Source organism: Rosa chinensis, chromosome 4 (assembly GCF_002994745.2).
Source record: "Rosa chinensis cultivar Old Blush chromosome 4, RchiOBHm-V2, whole genome shotgun sequence".
Lineage (NCBI taxonomy): Eukaryota > Viridiplantae > Streptophyta > Magnoliopsida > Rosales > Rosaceae > Rosa > Rosa chinensis.
The window spans coordinates 35,977,737-35,995,939 of record NC_037091.1 but is presented as its reverse complement, the minus strand read 5'-3'; the positions used below and the strand labels follow the sequence as shown (position 1 = coordinate 35,995,939).

At 38.7% G+C, this 18,203-nt stretch overlaps 1 protein-coding gene and 2 long non-coding RNA genes across 5 annotated transcripts; all 3 read left to right on the top strand.

Moving 5' to 3' along the window:
* The first annotated feature begins 2,051 nt into the window (after positions 1-2,051).
* Positions 2,052-7,305, top strand: LOC112197321. 3 transcript variants are annotated; one of them, XR_005809444.1, is made up of 13 exons: positions 2,052-2,393; positions 2,552-2,803; positions 2,947-3,043; positions 3,161-3,284; positions 3,422-3,505; positions 3,654-3,816; positions 4,254-4,389; positions 4,486-4,611; positions 4,796-4,926; positions 5,121-5,187; positions 5,276-5,439; positions 5,672-5,890; positions 6,678-7,305. It is a non-coding gene; the product is annotated as an uncharacterized LOC112197321 (long non-coding RNA). The 3 variants fall into 3 exon arrangements; XR_002935621.2 differs by lacking the exons at positions 4,486-4,611; positions 4,796-4,926; positions 5,121-5,187; ... (1 more) ...; positions 5,672-5,890; positions 6,678-7,305 and having other exon boundaries at positions 2,058-2,393; positions 4,220-4,288; XR_005809445.1 differs by lacking the exons at positions 4,254-4,389; positions 4,486-4,611; positions 4,796-4,926; ... (2 more) ...; positions 5,672-5,890; positions 6,678-7,305 and adding an exon at positions 4,151-4,208 and having other exon boundaries at positions 2,058-2,393.
* A 2,044-nt stretch (positions 7,306-9,349) lies between these two features.
* Positions 9,350-12,534, top strand: LOC112199199. The gene is made up of 4 exons (XM_024340246.1): positions 9,350-10,157; positions 10,535-10,690; positions 10,754-11,007; positions 11,065-12,534. Exons 1-4 carry the CDS (start codon positions 9,350-9,352, stop codon positions 12,532-12,534), a joined length of 2,688 nt encoding a protein of 895 aa, XP_024196014.1.
* A 2,892-nt stretch (positions 12,535-15,426) lies between these two features.
* On the top strand, positions 15,427-16,675 carry LOC112197322. Its single transcript, XR_002935622.2, has 2 exons — positions 15,427-16,295; positions 16,368-16,675. It is a non-coding gene; the product is annotated as an uncharacterized LOC112197322 (long non-coding RNA).
* Positions 16,676-18,203: the final 1,528 nt, after the last annotated feature.

Here is an 18,203-nt window from a genome sequence, read left to right as displayed (position 1 = left end):
GAGTTGAAGAAAAGAAACGCTGTGTAGAGAGCTTTTTGAGAAGCTAAAATTGCCTCACTCAGTGTCTTGCCATAACCCACCAGGTGGGGTGATTCCCGCCGTAAAAGTTACTGTGGCAATCAGGGCAGCGACCACTAACAAGCAATTTCTCACATCGTTTTGAGTGTCCCGAACCTCGTCGTACCCAAAGTTTTCAAACCATTCCTTTGTACCCGCTTTTGGCTTTGCCTGTTCGGGTCGTGCAGGACTAGTCATAATTAACCAGCAAACAGCTAATCCAAAGACACTTGAGACTGTTTAATTTCTTTTAGTCACCTAGCTCGATCCCTTGCTTCTACTTAAATACATCCAGCTGACCCAAAAAGAGTGACTAGCCTTTACGCTCAAACAAACAGTTCATCGTTGTTAATTATGGTATCAATCAAAATATATAACTGAAAGGTCATCGAGTTCACATTGAGACGAAAAAGAAATATTGACTTAGAGTATTTCCACATTCATTTCATCCACATTCAGCCCGCCATAAGCTCAAATTTCCTCCACACACTAACCTCTCAAAGTCTCAATTCACTACTACAAAATGGCCCCAAGGGGACAGACCTTTAAGTGAGCAGTAGAGACAGAAACATTTATTTGTGCCAATTAAATTTTAAGGGACAGATCAACTGTGCCCATTATTAAGTTAGGGGAAGTTATCTGTGCCCAAGTTGTAATCCTTATTTTCACGTTGCCTCTCATTCCACTGAGAAAATCAGTTGGAATTCATTGCAAAATATAAGAAAAATTTATAAACTGAACAAACAATTAGAGAAGAAATAGATGAGATAGTGTGAAACCACTCTTTTTATTGAGGTTTGAAGCTGAAGATAGAATAGCCACGTATGCATAAAATCTAATCGAAAATCTAGGGAGTTGATCACAATGCGACATGTGCCATTCACAAATACTATCTGAAAATTTGATAAGGTCTACAATGATTAGTTTTGCCACGTTGACAGTATATATATCTTTTTTTTTTGATAAACGAAACTTTCATTGAAATCTAGGGATTTACTTGCGAAGGGGCACGTGGCACTTAAAAATCATATCCGAAAATGTTATAAAAAAATACCACATAGATACCTCATCCAAACATACACTTAAAAAAAATTAATTTTTGTCTCCAAAATTAATTTTGGTCTAAATTAAAATATTATTATAATATAATAAAATGATAAATTTGAAAATATAATTTAAAACTATAAAATAATTGAAAGGACTAAAATTTAGCCCTGCATTGCCTTACTGGAGATGGTTCACTATTTCAAGAATGAAAAATAATATTTATGGGGCTAAATTATATCTCTGGCCCCAATATAGCCCTCTCCTACTGAAGATGGCCTAAAAGCATCATAGGTGAGGCCGGTCTACTTACTTTTCTACTAACAGAAAGATAAAATACTATCATAGACGCCTGTCTGGTATTTTTTACCATATAATAGTTATGTATGAGGTCTTCGTGAAGATCAGTCCGAAGAATGGTGTAGCGGCTTTCAGTCTGCTTGGGATTCTCTCTCTCATCACTCACATGCATGTATCGCCTCCAGTTCTTCCTCTCCCCTTCCACCACCATCACCATGACCGTGTTTTCAAATATATGCAAATTTCGTAAACACTCGTCAACTCTTATCTCTTTAGTTGTCAAAAAAATCTCATCTCTGAAGCTGAAATTGGAAAATAAAAACCCAACAAAACCCAAAAAAAATCTCAAGATTTACAAATACTATTACTCCTAATTAATTAATTAATTTACTATATACTAAAGGAGAGATGCTGTTCATCTAACAGTACTTTGGCTCGAAGTGGAGTGACGCCTTTGCCCTTGCTCTTTACCCTCAATTGCAGGTTGCCATTCTTCTAGGGACTTCTCATTCGATTGCTGTCATAAGGCTCTCATCGGCTTTGGTATTTCAGTAGAGACAGAGACTGAGAGCGAAGAGTGGAGAGCAGGCCTTCAATTTGAAGCGTGATTGCAGTGAGAGTGGGGATGACAGGGTAGAGGAGAGATACTGTTCATCTAACAGTGATTTGGCTCCAAGTGGAGTGACGCCTTTGCCCTCGCTTTTCTCCTACAATTTCACCTTCGTATTGGTGTCTGAAATGATGTCAGCCGGGCATATGCGTCTTTAGGCAGTAGAAGACGCCCCATTCTTCCGTGATCTTCTCATTCGATTGCTGCCAGAACAATCCAGAGATCAATTATCAAGAACGATTGAGAGAGAGAGAGAGAGAGAGAGAGAAATAGGGTTTGTTTCTTTGCTTTGCACGAAGAGATAGAGAGATCCAAGGGAAATTCTCACCTCATCATCTCAGCACGAGGTCGATTACTCTTTATCACGAGAGTGATTGTAAAGGTACACAAAGAAACAATTGGGAGAGGGATTTGGGTTTTGATTACAGTCCCAAATTCCCAATTGTTGTTTTTTTTTCCTTCCTTTTGGATTTTGTTGTTTCAATTTTGAATTGTTCTCTTATTCTGTTGTGGGCATATGTATTCGATTTGAATTTGCAGGTTTTTATTTGGTGGTTTGTAACAAATCTCTTCTTAGCTTTCATCACCAACCATAAATACTTGGGTTCGTCATCAGCAAGACTGCTTCGCCTGAAGATTAGAAGAAAGCCACCATTAAGGACCATCAGGATAAGGGCGGAGCTCCACGAAGAGAATTGGCGTTTGATCATCTCGGCACGAGGTAATTCAGCTTCCTCGAAGAGATACAAAGCTCAAGCTTTCTGGACATGACGACTTTCTTCATTTTAAGAGGTATGTAATTGATTTAAAAAAAAAAAAAATCTTCAAAATCAGTGTAAATTTTCTCATGTGATTGATTTAGGATTTGGGCTCGGAGGTCTTGATTAAACAGAATATTAATTTTGCTTTCAATTTCCACGTTTTTCTCTGACAAGAATTAAGGTTGGGTACCTGCATATGAGGATTCTTGGCAACATCAGCTCCTCAAATTTGTTAGATCATGCCAAGCGATTTGTATAATCTCAAGTCCAGGTACTCTATGATAAATTTATACTACATAATAATCTTGCATGATCTTCATAACTCTCACTAATTTATTTGAGTGGATTTTTTTCTTGATAGCTATTTTTTTCTAATAAATTTGTGCAGGACATAAGTAGCAGAACCTGTACAAGGTTTAGGATGGTAGCGTTGGCAGACATTCATTGATTGTAGGGTTTGATATATACAGAAAGTTTATGTTGCATTTCATGATGAATGCTGGGGAGTTCCAGTATGTGATGACAAGTAAGTCCTTCATTTATAACTTTTTATTAACCGAACTTATTTAGCCACTAATCATGATTGGAGTGTTGGTTATGATCGATAATTATTTACCAAGTGCGTGATAGTTAATCATTGTAATTACAGTCAATTGTTTGAGCTGCGTGCTCTGTCTGGGATGTTGATGGACCACAATTGGACTGAAATTGGGAAAAGAAGGGAGCTGCTCAGGTAAATATGTAACCTCAAATTTTTCCAACTATTTAGATAATATGACTAATGAGTAGTACATGCATGATTGAATATATAATCTTATTATGGCAAAGGAAAGAATATATAATCTTATGGTGCGTGATTTAATCGTTTCTTACTTACATAGGGAAGCCTTTTCGGCATTTGATCCAAACACAGTTGCCAAATGGGGGAGGAAGAGATTGAAGAGATAAACTGCTGTTATAGGAGTTAGTGGAAAAGTTGTGGACAGTGGTCTGAATGATCATATCTTCATATACTGTTCCAATCATGGTGGTCTGGAGTACTGGGTGAGTAGCTTTTCAGTAGCAACTTACACAAAATGATTTGTCCTGCTTTGGTTATTGTGTAGGGGTCAAATTGGTTGATTGTTTATGCCTATTTGAGTTGAGCTAATAGTAGCAACTTACACAAAATGATTTGCTGCATTCCTGGTGAATGAAAGTAGTTTGGGTTTAAGTTTCGATTTGAATAGAAATGAGAGTGATGATGGTTTTGCTATCAAAATTGATTAAATCAGAAAAGGGTAGTTCCCAGTAGTAGAGGTTGTTGAACTCTTTTTCTCAATGACTGATCTGGTTTTGTTTATATCCGCTTTCTGGAATTGTTATTACTGTGGTACAGCACAAAAGAAATTCAAATTTAAGCTTAATCAGATGCTGTATTGATATGACGCTTTTGCCCTCATTTGAGATTTTTTTGCGGTTCTGCCACTGAGCTATACTAGGGGCTTCCATCAGTTTCTTCTTTCTTTTACGGCCTTCTGTTGGTTTCTCTCTTCCTCCCTTCTGCCCTGGTTTATTAAGCTATCGCCATCACTCAGTATGACATCGAAGAAGTACAGCAACACTGCAACCACAGATGTAACAACCCAACAATCTCGATGTTCCTTGATTTCATCAGTGAATCACGAACCTTAGGATTCCCATTTGACTTTGATCTGTGTGTGTTCTATGTAGTTTCGCAGCAGAAGATAGTTTCTCTGTACGAGAGGTTCTGTCAGCTCAATCGCAGTGGCAGAGGTTTCATCTTCGCCGACGAGTTTTTTGTCCGTACCGGAATTCACAGTCAATCCTCTCTCTCAGGTAAGCCTATCCCCAAATGAAAGTTAAAGCTTTCATGATCTGAGGGTAGTAAAATTTCGAAGATTGAGGCTTTTATTGAATGGTTGTTTTTGCTTCTCCAATTCGTTGTTATTGGATAGGTTGAATTCTCATACAATTTTGGGTTTCAGTCTTGCATTTCTCAGTTTTGGCTGGTTGGACGTAGATACTGGGGGAGATATGGAGCAAGACCACACTTGCTCTTAGGAGATGCTTCTGTATCAACACCCAATTTCCTTTTCTCATCAGAGAGATTTGATCAAACAACAAAGCTACGTAGTTTTGGGGTGAATTCAGGTCTTCCTTTTTTCTCATTAGCTTCTCTAATTTCATATCAGAGGGTTGAATTCATTTTTAGGTTTTCTATTCTGTGTTTATTAATACTTTATTTTATGATTGCTTCTTGGTAGTGAGACTAGCTAAGGTGATTGCAGGAAATAGGCTAATGCGTCAAGAATAAGCTAATGGGTTCCATCATTCCTTTTGTGCAGAAAGATATTCAAGGGAGGATTGAGAAAGAACAAGCGGTTCTTTGCTTTGCTCAGCTCACTGGCATTGGTAAGTACTCATTGAATTGAGTCACGATCCTCCTTAATATTTTCATTTCAATCCCTTCATTTTAAACACAAGTCTTTCAATTGCGCAGGTTACAATTATGAGTTCAATTGCGTCTGAATTTGGTTTGAATGTTGGAGCTTTTGGGATTAATTTGGGTTTGTTTCTGTTGACAACTACAGATGCAGAGAGGGAAACTCTATGTTGGAGATTATGTGGCGATGAAGGGGTTCTCTGCTTTGCTTATCAGCATTGGTAAGCACTTATTGGGTATCTGATTGGTTATTTTGCAATGTGGTATGAAAGTGAAATTTTTCTGTATAATTCCATTCTTCTTGCTTTCTTATCGGTTTTTGTGGGTGAGTGAGTGTAATAGATTTGGTTACTTAATTGGATGAATAGACATTTCTATAAGTTCAAAACTGTGGCTATGGTTAGAATATGTAATATATATATTGAGTGATGAAACAATCTTTATTCTCTGAAGCAACATTTCTCCCATGTTGTGAGAGTCATGGATAAATGTTGCTTCAGAGAATAAAGATGGTTTTTCCTTTTCACAGAGATGAAGGAGCCGGTGATAGTTTTTCTTGGAGAAATTGAGCTCATTTGAACAAATAGGAATATCCGATTGAGCTGGCACCCATTTGATCAAATTGGGGGATTTGATTGAGCAATCAGAGATCTTTGAAGGATTGAGCTCTGGGTAAGCTTCTTATGGTTTATTGGTTTTAAATTTTGATACATGCAGTTTTGGGTGGCTTTAATGAATTTGGGATCTTCAATTTTGTTTAGATTGTGAAACTCTATAATCCAAGAATACTATCAGCTTGCATAATATGATAACAATATATCTAATGGCCTTATTAAGTGATAGCCATCATCGTGTCCAGCCAAGTAGAGTTCTAACATAACCTAAGGTCCAAACTTCATCTGTGATAACACAAATGTTTCAATTGAAATCATTCAGATCATTAAAACACAAAGATGTAGACTTTCTTAATTTTCATTGTAAACTATACCCTCCATTTATGTATTTGACTATTTTTGTGTTTCACTGTTAAATTTGAACGAAGAATAGCATAACTTACACATTTCTTTCAATTTCACTTTAGACCTAACCGGAAACATTGGAGTTGACTTTAGTCCAGTTTCACAATGTTAGTAACTGAAAGAAGCATTAGCTTTCCTGCTAGCCAAATCTTAATTGGAATGGAACGTCTTGGCCGGTACTTGATGTTGCTTTGAAATTGTTGTTTAGTCTGGTTGGAATTGAATTAGTGTTCTATTCATATCTAGAAATGGTTTAGTCATAAACAAGTATATAAAGGCAGCAATATCTCACAGAAATCAATTTGACACGGTTTGTATATATTTGCATTCTGTTTGTAAGATAACTTGCCATCAATCATAATTATATGTGATAATTGAGATTTGTCTTAGTGTCGGATGTTATGTGTCTATTGTTTATATACATGCTTCATTTTATGCAGTGTGATTGTGGAATCCCTGAAGGTGGTTAGCTTGCAAGGATTTGCCTCAATTTTGGAGCGTAACCTCTGCAGAATTGTGAGTCAAATTTTGACTATTTACTGATTATAGTTGAATTTTGGTTGAGACTAGATGTGGTTAGATGAATCTCTTCAATATGTTTATCAATTCAGTGAAGCATCATCTTGCTTTTAATAGTTCTGTTATTCAAATACTCATGTCATTCATTCATCAAAATTTTTTTATCATTATTTTTAAATTTTTTTTCTCTAAATAGAGATTTAGAGACAAACCTTCAAGGGCTGAAGCAAGATCGCAAACCTGTTGTGTTTCATTTTCTCTATTTAGACCTTTGGGGTGTATTAGAACACAGAAGGTCCTAAAATTCTTGAGTTTAGTTATGGTCTATATTCAGTATTCAGATTGGTTTAGATGGATTTAGTTGTTTTGTACCACAGAGGTAGTAAGTGTGTGTTTGGGAATGTCTCTGAAATGAAAGTGCTTTTGGGTTTAATGTCAAATGAATTTGGAATATGTTATCTGCATTGTTTTGCTCGCTTTGAACATTATCATGATAGAGTGGTTTAATGTCAAATGAATTTGGAGCAAGTTGTTCACAGTGACAAATTCCGCAGCAAAGCGCGGATAACATTTCTAGTTAATTACTAAAGGAAAATGAGGAAGTTACTATTGAATGAATAGTGTGCTTCTCATTTTGCCCCCCAATTTTCTTAAAATCCCTGATTGCAAATTTTTGAAAGCTTTTTTTTTATTTAGCTTACCTCCCCTTATATATGTCAGTGAGAATTGAGCTCATGACTTTTACAATGTTGGATTATAACTTACCAACAATTCACAGCTCATCGATCGGTTTTTTTTTTTTTTTTGAAAACTGTAAAAAAAGTAAATAGACAAGTTTGGTCAAAACACCCGCTCTTGCTCAAAACTTTAATTTTATGAAATCTATATATATTCCAGAATCCACTATTCAACTATGTATCGAAATAAAAGTGAAGATTACGTATGGACGAATGAAATACGATGGTTTGAGTTTTCATGAATAAGGCTCTTTTCACAATTCTACAAAAAGTAATATGTAAAACAATAACATCTTTGGTTAAGGTTTACTAAATATAAAAAACTCTTTCCCGCAGCATCGCGTGGATTTGTTACCTAGTGTGTTACTAAAATACTAGGGAGCATTATTTTGACCCCAGCGAATAGCTCTGCTTCCAGTGGTCTAAAGCTTAAACGTGAAACACGCCTGATGCTGGGGTGCTTTTATCATCATTGCATAATTGTGGTACGTCAGATAAATTACGCGATAAAATGATTAGAAAAACGTCATATCTCAAATTTTGTTAGAATTTAATCATGTACAAACCCTTTGTTGGGTAAGTGAAAGCGACACCTATTTTCTTACAAATTATACCCTATTCTTTCCTTTTTCATGTGCAACTAAAATACTAGGGAGCATTATTTTGACCCCAGCAAATAGCTCTGCTTCCAGTGGTCTAAAGCTTAAACGTGAAACACGCCTGATGCTGGGGTGCTTTTATCATCATTGCATAATTGTGGTACGTCAGATAAATTACGCAATAAAATGATTAGAAGAACGTCATATCTCAAACTTTGTTAGAATTTAATCATTTACAAACCCTTTGTTGGGTAAGTGAAAGCGACACCTATTTTCTTACAAATGATACCCTCTTCTTTCCTTTTTCATGTGTATTTATACAATTATATGTGCATTTAAAAAAAAAAAAAGGTGAGGTTTGTAAAAAAAAAAAAAAAAAGGTGAAATTCGGAGTGCCAATTTCACTCCATTGTTTTACAGTATGAAAGTAGTAAATACAACCAGTCATGGAGATTCTCATCTAGTAAGGAAGCTATTAATACAGTAATACTTCAACAAAACTCTAAAAAAATTATCTCATCTCTAAGATTTACAAATACTATTACTCCTAATAAGGAGGCTATTATGACACGTTTACTTACTTGGAATGGAAAATAATCATGAATCGGAGAGAAGTGGAATGGGAGAAGAAAGGAATCGGTATGGATTCTGGAGGAATGATTCCTAAACCCATCTCCCCCCTTCATAATCGAATTCCTGAGTATTCAGGAATCGATTCCTGATAAGGAGGTGGGACCTACATCTATTCTGATTCCTTCATGTGTTAGTAAACGCATGAATTCTTTTACCCGGAATCATTTTGATTCCTTTATGTGTTAGTAAACGTAGGAATGTTTTTACCCCGTAATCATTCCCTTTCCTTCCAACTAAGTAAACGTGCCCTTAATACTTTTCTTTGTTCTATCCAAGAACAATTCTTGGATCCACCCTCTGGGTGAACTTGCTTGTTCACCCCTCTCCCAACCTACCAATCAGAAATAGCCACATATATTTTGAGTAAAGAAATAAAACTCTAACTTAATTAACTATTTATATAAGAAATAATAAAAGCACATGCATCAAGACTTTTTCACAAACATGTTAATTCAACATTTTCATCATCCATATGACTTAGCTTTGCTTAAGTCACGAGAAACCTAGAGAGAGTCTCCCTCTCGACTCCAGCAAACCCTAGCCAACCATAGTCAACCCTAGCCAACCCTAGGCGTCGTCAGTCTCAGATCTTCTCCTTCAAACGACAATCTCTGTCGGCTGATTATGATACCATTTAAGATTCTGGTATGGAATTGTAGGGGACTTAATAACAGTGAAACTCAAGATGCCCTTGTCAGTCTTGTACGTCAGCGAAATCCGAGTATTATTTTCCTCTCAGAAACCCTAGCTTCACCAGATTTGTTGTCTGATGTCAGGAGGAATTTGGGTTTCGATGGCGTCATCTGCTCTCCATGTAGCGACGAGTGTCGTGGTCTTGGCTTGTTCTGGCACAATGAAATCCCAGTACGTCTCCGAAACTACTCTACCAATCATATTGACGTCAAGGTTGGGGCTATTGGATCAGCAAGGGTCTTCCGATTCACAGGAATTTGCGGGGTAGCTACTATGGCAGATCGTATTATCACATGGAATCTACTGCGAACCCTAGCGGCTCAGCTTAATATGCCATGGATTGTGGTTGGAGACTTTAACGAAATCTTGTGTCTGGAAGATAAATCCGGTGGTCCCCCTTGCAATATAGCCCAAATGAATCGGTTTAGACAAGCCTTGGTGGATTGTGATTTGATGGACATGGGGTTTGTTGGCTCCCGCTACACTTGGGCTAACCGATTCACGAAAGAGAGACCTGATAGGGCATGCCAGAATGTGCATTGGAGGAACCTTTACCCGTTTTCTCGAGTTCTGACATTACCCTTGAGTCGATCTGAACACTGCCCTCTGCTGATTGAGGTGATCCCAAAACTACCACCCTCTTCTCGAACACCAAAGGCCTTTCGATTTGAGGAAATGTGGCTGCAGCATGATGATCTTCCAAACGTCATTAACCAAGGTTGGATGACTCCAGCAACAGGTGAGTTTATGTGCCAAGTTGGTAGGAAAATTAAACAAACCGGTGCCCTATTGCAAAGATGGCATACTGGTGTGTTTCAACAGAGATGAACGGAGATGAAGCTTATTCAAGGAAAGCTAGATGATCTCATGAGGAAAGAATTTGAGGTAACACATTTTGATGAACAGAAAGCATTGCAGTTCCGTTTGAATGAGTTGCAATCGCTCGATGAGACTTATTGGAGGCAACGCTCTTGGATCCAATGGTTAAGAGAAGGTGACCGAAATACTTCTTTCTTCCATATAAGGGCCTACATAATGGGGATGGACAGTGGACTTCTCAACCGTGTGAAGTGGCATATATTATCACTCATTATTATGATAATATCTTTTGCTCAGAGACAGTTGACCTCGCTGCTTTAGAGACCATCCTTGACTCCATGCAGGCCAAAGTTACTGAGGAAATGAATCGAGATCTTTTGGCTCCTTATACTGATGGTGAGATCAAGACAGCCTTGTTCCAAATGCATCCGTCTAAATCCCCTGGACAGGATGGTATGTCTCCTTGCTTCTTTTAGAAATTTTGGAATGTTGCTGAACATGATGTGTGCATGGCAGTTAGGGATATTCTATGCACTGGGAGGATTCCACAAGAATCCAATTTCACATATTTGACTCTCATTCCAAAAATCAAAGAACCACAACTACCCTCTGATTTAAGGCCCATTGCTTTATGCAATGTCGTCTACAAGATTGCTTCCAAGGTTCTAGCAAACCGATTGAAGATGATTCTCCCCCAAATTGTATCTCCTTTACAGAGTGCCTTTGTTCCCGGGAGGCTCATCTCGGACAACACCTTAGTGGCTACAGAGGTAGCACATTTCATGAATAAGCTTCGACAATAAGCTGATGGCTTCTTCTCTCTCAAGTTGGACATCTCCAAAGCTTATGATAGATTAGAGTGGCAATATGTGGAAGCGGTTTTACTGAAACTTGGTTTCTGTCGTGATTGGGTGAGTGTGGTTCTCGCCACTATTAAATCTGTTAGCTACTCTGTCCTTGTGAATGGTAATCCGACAGGGTTCATCTTGCCAACTCGAGGTATTCGACAAGGTGATCCACTATCACCGTACCTCTTTATTCTGTGTGCTGAAGGACTATCATCACTTATCTCTTCCTGCGTGCAGAATGGTTCTATTAAAGGTTTGTTAATGTCGCCGACTGCTCCGGTTATTCACCACCTGCTATTTGCTGATGATAGTTTCTTGTTTGGAGAGGCTACGGTTCATGAGTGTCAAGCCTTCAAGAACCTGCTTTCTATTTATGCTAGGGCTTTAGGGCAGATGATCAATTTGCAAAAATCCAGCGTGGTTTTTAGTGGTAATGTTAGCCAACAGGTTCGAAATCATCTTTCCTCCATTCTCGGTGTGAAGTGTGTTAAGGAACATGGTCTTTATCTGGGACTACCTATTCATGTAGGTCATAATAAGAATGCTATATTTTCTTATTTGAAAGAGAGGCTTTCCAAGAAATTGATCAGCTGGCGCTCAAAGATTCTTAGTGCAGGTGGCAAGGAGTTACTAATCAAAGTAGTAGCTCAAACCTCACCTAACTATGTCATGAACTGTTACTTATTACCCAAGTCTCTTTGTGATGATCTTCAACAGCTTTGTTCCCAATTCTTTTGGGGAAGTATAGATGAGAAGAGAAAGATTCATTGGCAATCTTGGGACTGCATGTGTATTCCTAAGGAGGCTGGTGGATTGGGGTTCAAACATCTCCATGCTCATAATTTAGCCATGTTAGCTAAGCAAGGTTGGCGGCTTCTTTCCAACCCAGACTCTCTTGTTGCTAGAGTGTTCAAGGCTATTTTTCATCCATGGGGGTCGTTTCTTACTATCGACATGGGGGACAGGCCTTCCTATTCTTGGAGGAATATTATGGAAGCCAGACTTGTGTTACATGCAGGTCTGTTTTGGCGAATTGGTGATGGCACCTCGGTGAAGATGTGGGAGGATGATTGGATACCGAATGTCCCTGCTCATTCTCTTGAGAAACCGCCTGATACAATTTTTGATATGGTCTCTAATTTGATCAATGCTCCAGAATGTGCTTGGGACATCCCTGCAGTTCATGCTTGTTTTCCTCCTGATGTAGCTTCTCACATGTTATCTATTCCATTAAGTACAAGAGTGGGAGTTGACAAGGCTGCTTGGAAATTGGAGAAATGGGGTTCTTTTTCAGTCAAATCAGCCTATACTATTGCTCGAGATTTTTCTATTGGCAATGTATTTGCTTCAGCGTCTATGGGTGATCCTTATGCACCTCTGTGGAAAGCCTTGTGGAAAGCAAATGTCCCCAATAAAGTGGCCATTTTTGGTTGGAGAGCTGCTCATTAACTTCTAAAGGTTATGCTGGGGACCTTAGTTGTTGTGTTTGCTCTGAATCTGTGGAAACTCTTGAACATCTATTTCGAGAGTGCAGTATTGCTAAGACTATTTTGGGTGCTCCCCCCTTCTCTTTCCCTTCCTCCCCCCTGACTTGGAAGGAGTGGTTGCTCGACCGAGCAGCTAGTTTGTCTTCCAGTCTCTTTGTCAAATTATTGGTTATGTTATGGAGCTTTTGGAAGAACCAAAATGACAAGCTTTGGAAAAATCATTCTCAAACCAACTTGGGTTTAGTGGCTTCATCTATGGCCTGGTATGAAGAGTATCTACAGGCCCAGAAACCTAGGAGTCCTACCTCATCAGTTCGACAGAAAGTAAGTAAATGTTGGATAGCTCCTTTGGGAGATAAACTAAAACTGAATGTGGATGGTGCCGATCTACCCAACGTACAGTTTGGGGGTACAGGAGGTGTGCTTCGTAATGCTCATGGCCAATTCATTGCTGCCTTCTCTAGTCGTATGTCTTTTGTTAGCTCGCCATTGCATGTGGAACTTTTGGCTATCAAGAGAGGTTTGGAATTGTTGCAAGCCATGCAGGTTACGAAAGCAGTAATAGAGAGTGACTGCCTGCTTGCTGTTCAGGCCATTAATGCCTTGGATTGTGATCTATCACCATTGAGAGCGTTAGTTACTGATGTGCGCGGTTTGCTCAACTCTAGTGCTGATTTATCTGTTGTTTTTGCTCCTAGACAGGCTAATGTTGTAGCTCATAGGCTGGCAGCTCTTAGTTTTGATTCTGAGATGCAAGTTGAATGGTTTGTAAATGCTCCAGATAGTATATTGGATGCCCTCATGTACGACCTTAATCGTGCTTAGTAATAATATTTTTTTCTCTTTTCAAAAAAATAAAAATAAAGAAATAATAAAAAAAATAAAAAATAAACAGAGTTCCAACTCAATAAAGGAACGGACATTAGTTAATGCCGTTCCCAAATTCATACCAAGGAAGTTTTGAAACCTAGCGACGCCTCAGTCAATCCATACTGATCACTGAAGCTGCAACTATGGATACCATCTCTGACAAGGATGAAGAACAGATTGCGCTTGGACAGGAGGTAATATTTATATCATCATAGGGTTTCGATTAATTCATACGGTTCAATGAATTCATGATTAAGCTTTGATATTTTGTTTATATCAGCACATGGTTTCGATTTAGTCATCTCCTTCTTCTTCTTTTTAATTAGTCAATTGAATATGGTTTTGTTAATTATACATATACAACTATATGATTGAAACCATGTTGATTATACATATACAACTATATGATTGAAACCATTGAGTACACAACGTAGTGGCAGAACAGTGCTATAGCTTAACTCTTTGATTATAATTGTATAGTGTTAAGGACACCCACCTGTTACTACACCATTTCTCATCATGACTCATATATGAAGCCAAACCAGTATGCAACGGTTATTTTTGACAGCTAGCCATAGTACTATTAGGATAAGGACTCACCAGATTTGCACACTTGCCTGCAATCTAGCGATTAGGAATCTTTTCATGAACTTTAAATTGTACGCTCCTCCCGTTATTTGTCTTCTTGGATACACCATTATTTGTTCTGCACATGCACTGATCTTCTGGTTAGCATCATCAAATGAAATTGTAAGGATATCAACCATAGCTAAGAGTATATCTGCAGGGTAATCAGTAGTAAACAATAATGACCGATATCCTTAAGGAAGAAAATTATGGAAAAGCTGGATATCTGGAAAAGCTTCTGAACATTTAAGCCAAGATAATTCTTTGAAGCTTAAATAACCCATCAACATTATCATTTCATATCCAATGAAAGAGTGTCATGGTCTGAAACTTCTTATCAAACTACAAAACTGTCCCAGTGTCTATGCAATATAAATGGCACTAACACAATTCAACAAATAAAAAAGTGATTTTCTGCATATCTTCAACTTCCCAACTGCTTTTTGCCTTCTTCATTACTTTCTGAAGAATTAGCATGATTCATTGAAATTTCCTACAAAATATAGTTCAAAACATCCAAGTGATTGAAATAGATTAAAAATAATTAATACTAACTAAATTAGGCAATTTACCTGGAGCATTTGAGTGAAATAAAGGCCATTCTGCAAAGTTACACCTGTACCATAAACTGAACTCGTCATAACCTTGCAAATTCATCCTCATCTGGAAAAGCGACTTCTCTACCACTTAACAACTCATTATTTATACATACTGTATTCTTTGTAACCTGCAATATACATATTAATACATATTAATTCTAAATTTTATTTGTTACCTACAACTATTAACGAACTGAACTAAATTTTATTTGTTACCTACATATTAAACTGAACTGCTGCCTTCACTTAAATTTTGACCACGATATCAACTATTAACGAAAAAGAAGAAGAATCGATCAAGCTATATTCCAATTGACCAGGAAAAGTAAGTTACTGCAACAGAGACTTGAATTAAGCATTTTTTTTTTTTAGAGAAGAAGGCAGCAGTTCGGGCAAGTAATAAACAAGTGTTTTGTGAGCCCCCAAAAATTTATTTAATTTGTAGAAGGTAATTTTCGCCAATAAGATTTTCACAAGGCGATTTAAGTGACGAAATCTATTTCGGAAATTGTTTTGGTGTCGAGACCACCTATTAGGCCGAAATTTAAACTTTGGACCAATGTTCTTTCATTCGGGCCTAGGGCAAAGTCGCAAAATAATTTAGGAGGTTTCCGACGAAAAACGAGTAAAAGAAAAGTTACGATCCCCAAAACCGAAAGCAATTAACTAGGAGAGTTTCGTAATTCGTCACAAGGGCAAAATTGGTATTTCGCGCACATTAGTATAAATAGGAATTGGAAACCCCAAAAACCAAAACTCTCTGCTTTTCCCCGCAGCCGCATTACTCTCTCTCCCCGACCTCTCGCACTCCCTCTCTCTTCTTCCTCTGCAACCACCGGAAATGCCATCTCCGGCCACCACCTCCTATCACCGCCATTACCAATCAACTCAACACCAAAATCCGACCCAAACCCATGAGAAATCGAAGCCATGCATCGATCCCAACCTCTCTCTTCCGTTCTCCTTCTCTCTGACACCACCGGAGACTCCAGCTCCGACCACCATCTCCCCACACCGCCTCCACCAGTCGACGCACCACCCAAACCCGAGGCTTACCGTCCACATGAATCGCCTCCAGCCTCTGCACCGGATCCTCAAAGCAGCGATGCCACTGCTCGTTGGCTTTCCTCGATTTCCGGCCATCAGCTCGCCACACCGCCATCACTTCTCGACTCAGAACTCGCCGGACGTCCAAACCTTGAATCCTTGTTGACTGCCGATGCCGGAGAGCGCCGTACCAGTCTTATGCAGGAGTCTTAGCTTCTGCTAGGATCGATTTTTTCCTCCGATCGAAATTGAGCTATGCCGCCTCCAAGGATGGAATCAGGGCTTCACGATCTATCAAAGCCCTAGACCCCCGACCTCTAGCTCCGACTAGAGCCACCGCACGCGCCTCACGCGCCGCCACAGGCGCGTGGACCACCGTAACTCCGTCGCTCACGGTCGCCGGAATCGTCAGGACTTCTCGATTAGGTAATTCTGTGATTTCTCTTTAGCTGGAGCTTCTAGTTTGAGTAGAGTGAACTCTAATAACTTGTTATTTGATTTGGAGAGCTTTGAGGTCCGTGGAGTCTGGGAACTCGAGGTTCTTGGAGGAGGAAAACTGCTTCGAATTGAGTTGGGTTAGGTAAGAACCAGGAACTCTGTTTTGGTTACGAAAATTGGTTGAGGGTTGATTTTAATTATGTTATGCTGCTAGGGATTTGAGAAGGGGGTGGTGATAGAGCAGCCAGTTCACAGCAGCATACATGGGTTATCCTTGTTGGAGAAGAAGAATGGTAAGGGTCCGGATTTTTGGTCTTGCTGGTGTTGAAATTATTGTGGATGTGTTCTGTTGAGTAAAAGATGCATGAATGTAACTTGGTGTATGAATTGAAGGAAGGTTGATTTAAGATGACTTTTACTTTGGGTAAATGCTTAAACAGATTGGTAATTGAGATTGGATCTATTTGGTCGTGTATTGTTTGTACTGATTGAAGTTAAGGTTTCACCAAGTGCAAATTAAGATTTGGTGCTGCTTAAATGTTTAAGTGGTTCTGTGCGTTATTAGTTTTGTTGGAAACTTGGCTTGAATGAGCTCATTGCAATTAGATGATTGATTTTGCTTGATTAAAGAAGTGGGTCTGTTGTAAATTTTGGAAATTTAGTAATGGTTAACTTGGTGAACTCTTTCAAAGAAGTTTTGATACGAAAAATAGGAGATATGAGTATTAACCATTATCGAGCGGAAATTAGTGGTAGTGAATAGTGGACTTTATGCATGCCATTAAGTTAAAGAAGGATTTTCAATTATGGTTAAGGAAACAATTACAAGTGAAGTATTTTAAAGTTACCATCTCCCAAAATCGTAATCCTTCGAGAATGGTAATTATCATTTGTTCCCTTAAAGTAGAAATGTTAAACAAATGAAGGTGAATGTGTTGAGTATGGTCACTATATCCCAAATGATTTAAATGCTATATCATTTGGGAATGGTGGTTGCTATGTAATTGCGTAGGGTTTAGAAGCTAAATAAATTGCGGTCAAATTGGTTGACCAGAATTTTAACATGAAAAGAAGTGTGATCACCATCTCCCGAATGAGCTTACTCCGTTAAGTAAATTGTTCGGGAATGGTTACCATTAAGTATCGATTTAGAATAAATTGGTGACTCAAAGAAATTGAGCAAATGAGTTATGAATTGGTTACTTATTGGTTTAATTTTATTATAAAGGACTCGAGCGTGTGCCCATGAAATTGGAAGAAGTATCAAAAGGCAGAAACGAAGCTAAGTTCGGGTGAGCACTCCAATTCCAGGTAGGGTGAGCCGTCCCTATCTTGTTAGTGGTTTTCTTGTGCGTGTATATGCTTATACATATATTAAGCTGCCTGCAAGTACGTTTTTGGTTGTTCATTAGTCGATGCCTCGTGATACATGTGTTTCCAGAACTGATAATTGCTAATTGCGAAAACCGAGGCTAGACTTGCATGTTGAGATACTGTACCCTTGTATGTTTATACTTGTGACCTGAAAGTGAATGGGACCTAGACGCTTAGATTCCTAGGGATCCCACGGTGTCGATAACCGTGAACCTCCGGAGGGGGCTGTGCTCCTATGTTTGTCGAGGAAAGATAAGTATAGACAGTGAACCAGTCATAGGAGACTCAGGGCCAGGAAATGGACACTTTCGCTACTTGTAGTCAGAAGTACTACAGAGTAGTTGGCCGGTTCTCGAATTCAGGACGAACCAGGTCGGTCACCGATTTGTTTTATATTAGCCGGCAGGTAAGTATCTCGGAGCTCCAAGTTGTGTGAAACATACTGCATATGTTTTATAAAAGCGATAAATGTTTGTGGTTGCCTCTTTATAAAGTATTTTCGATAAACGTGCACAATATTATGTAGTAAATATTTTCAAGTATATTATTATTTTCAAACCTAGCATGGTTGGGTCGGCCCTTACTGGGCATGCGAGGACGAAAGCTCACCCCTACAACAGTGTGCAAGTTTTGAGCATGTGGTCGGGAAGCGTATAGGAGAGGCACATGGCCCGGC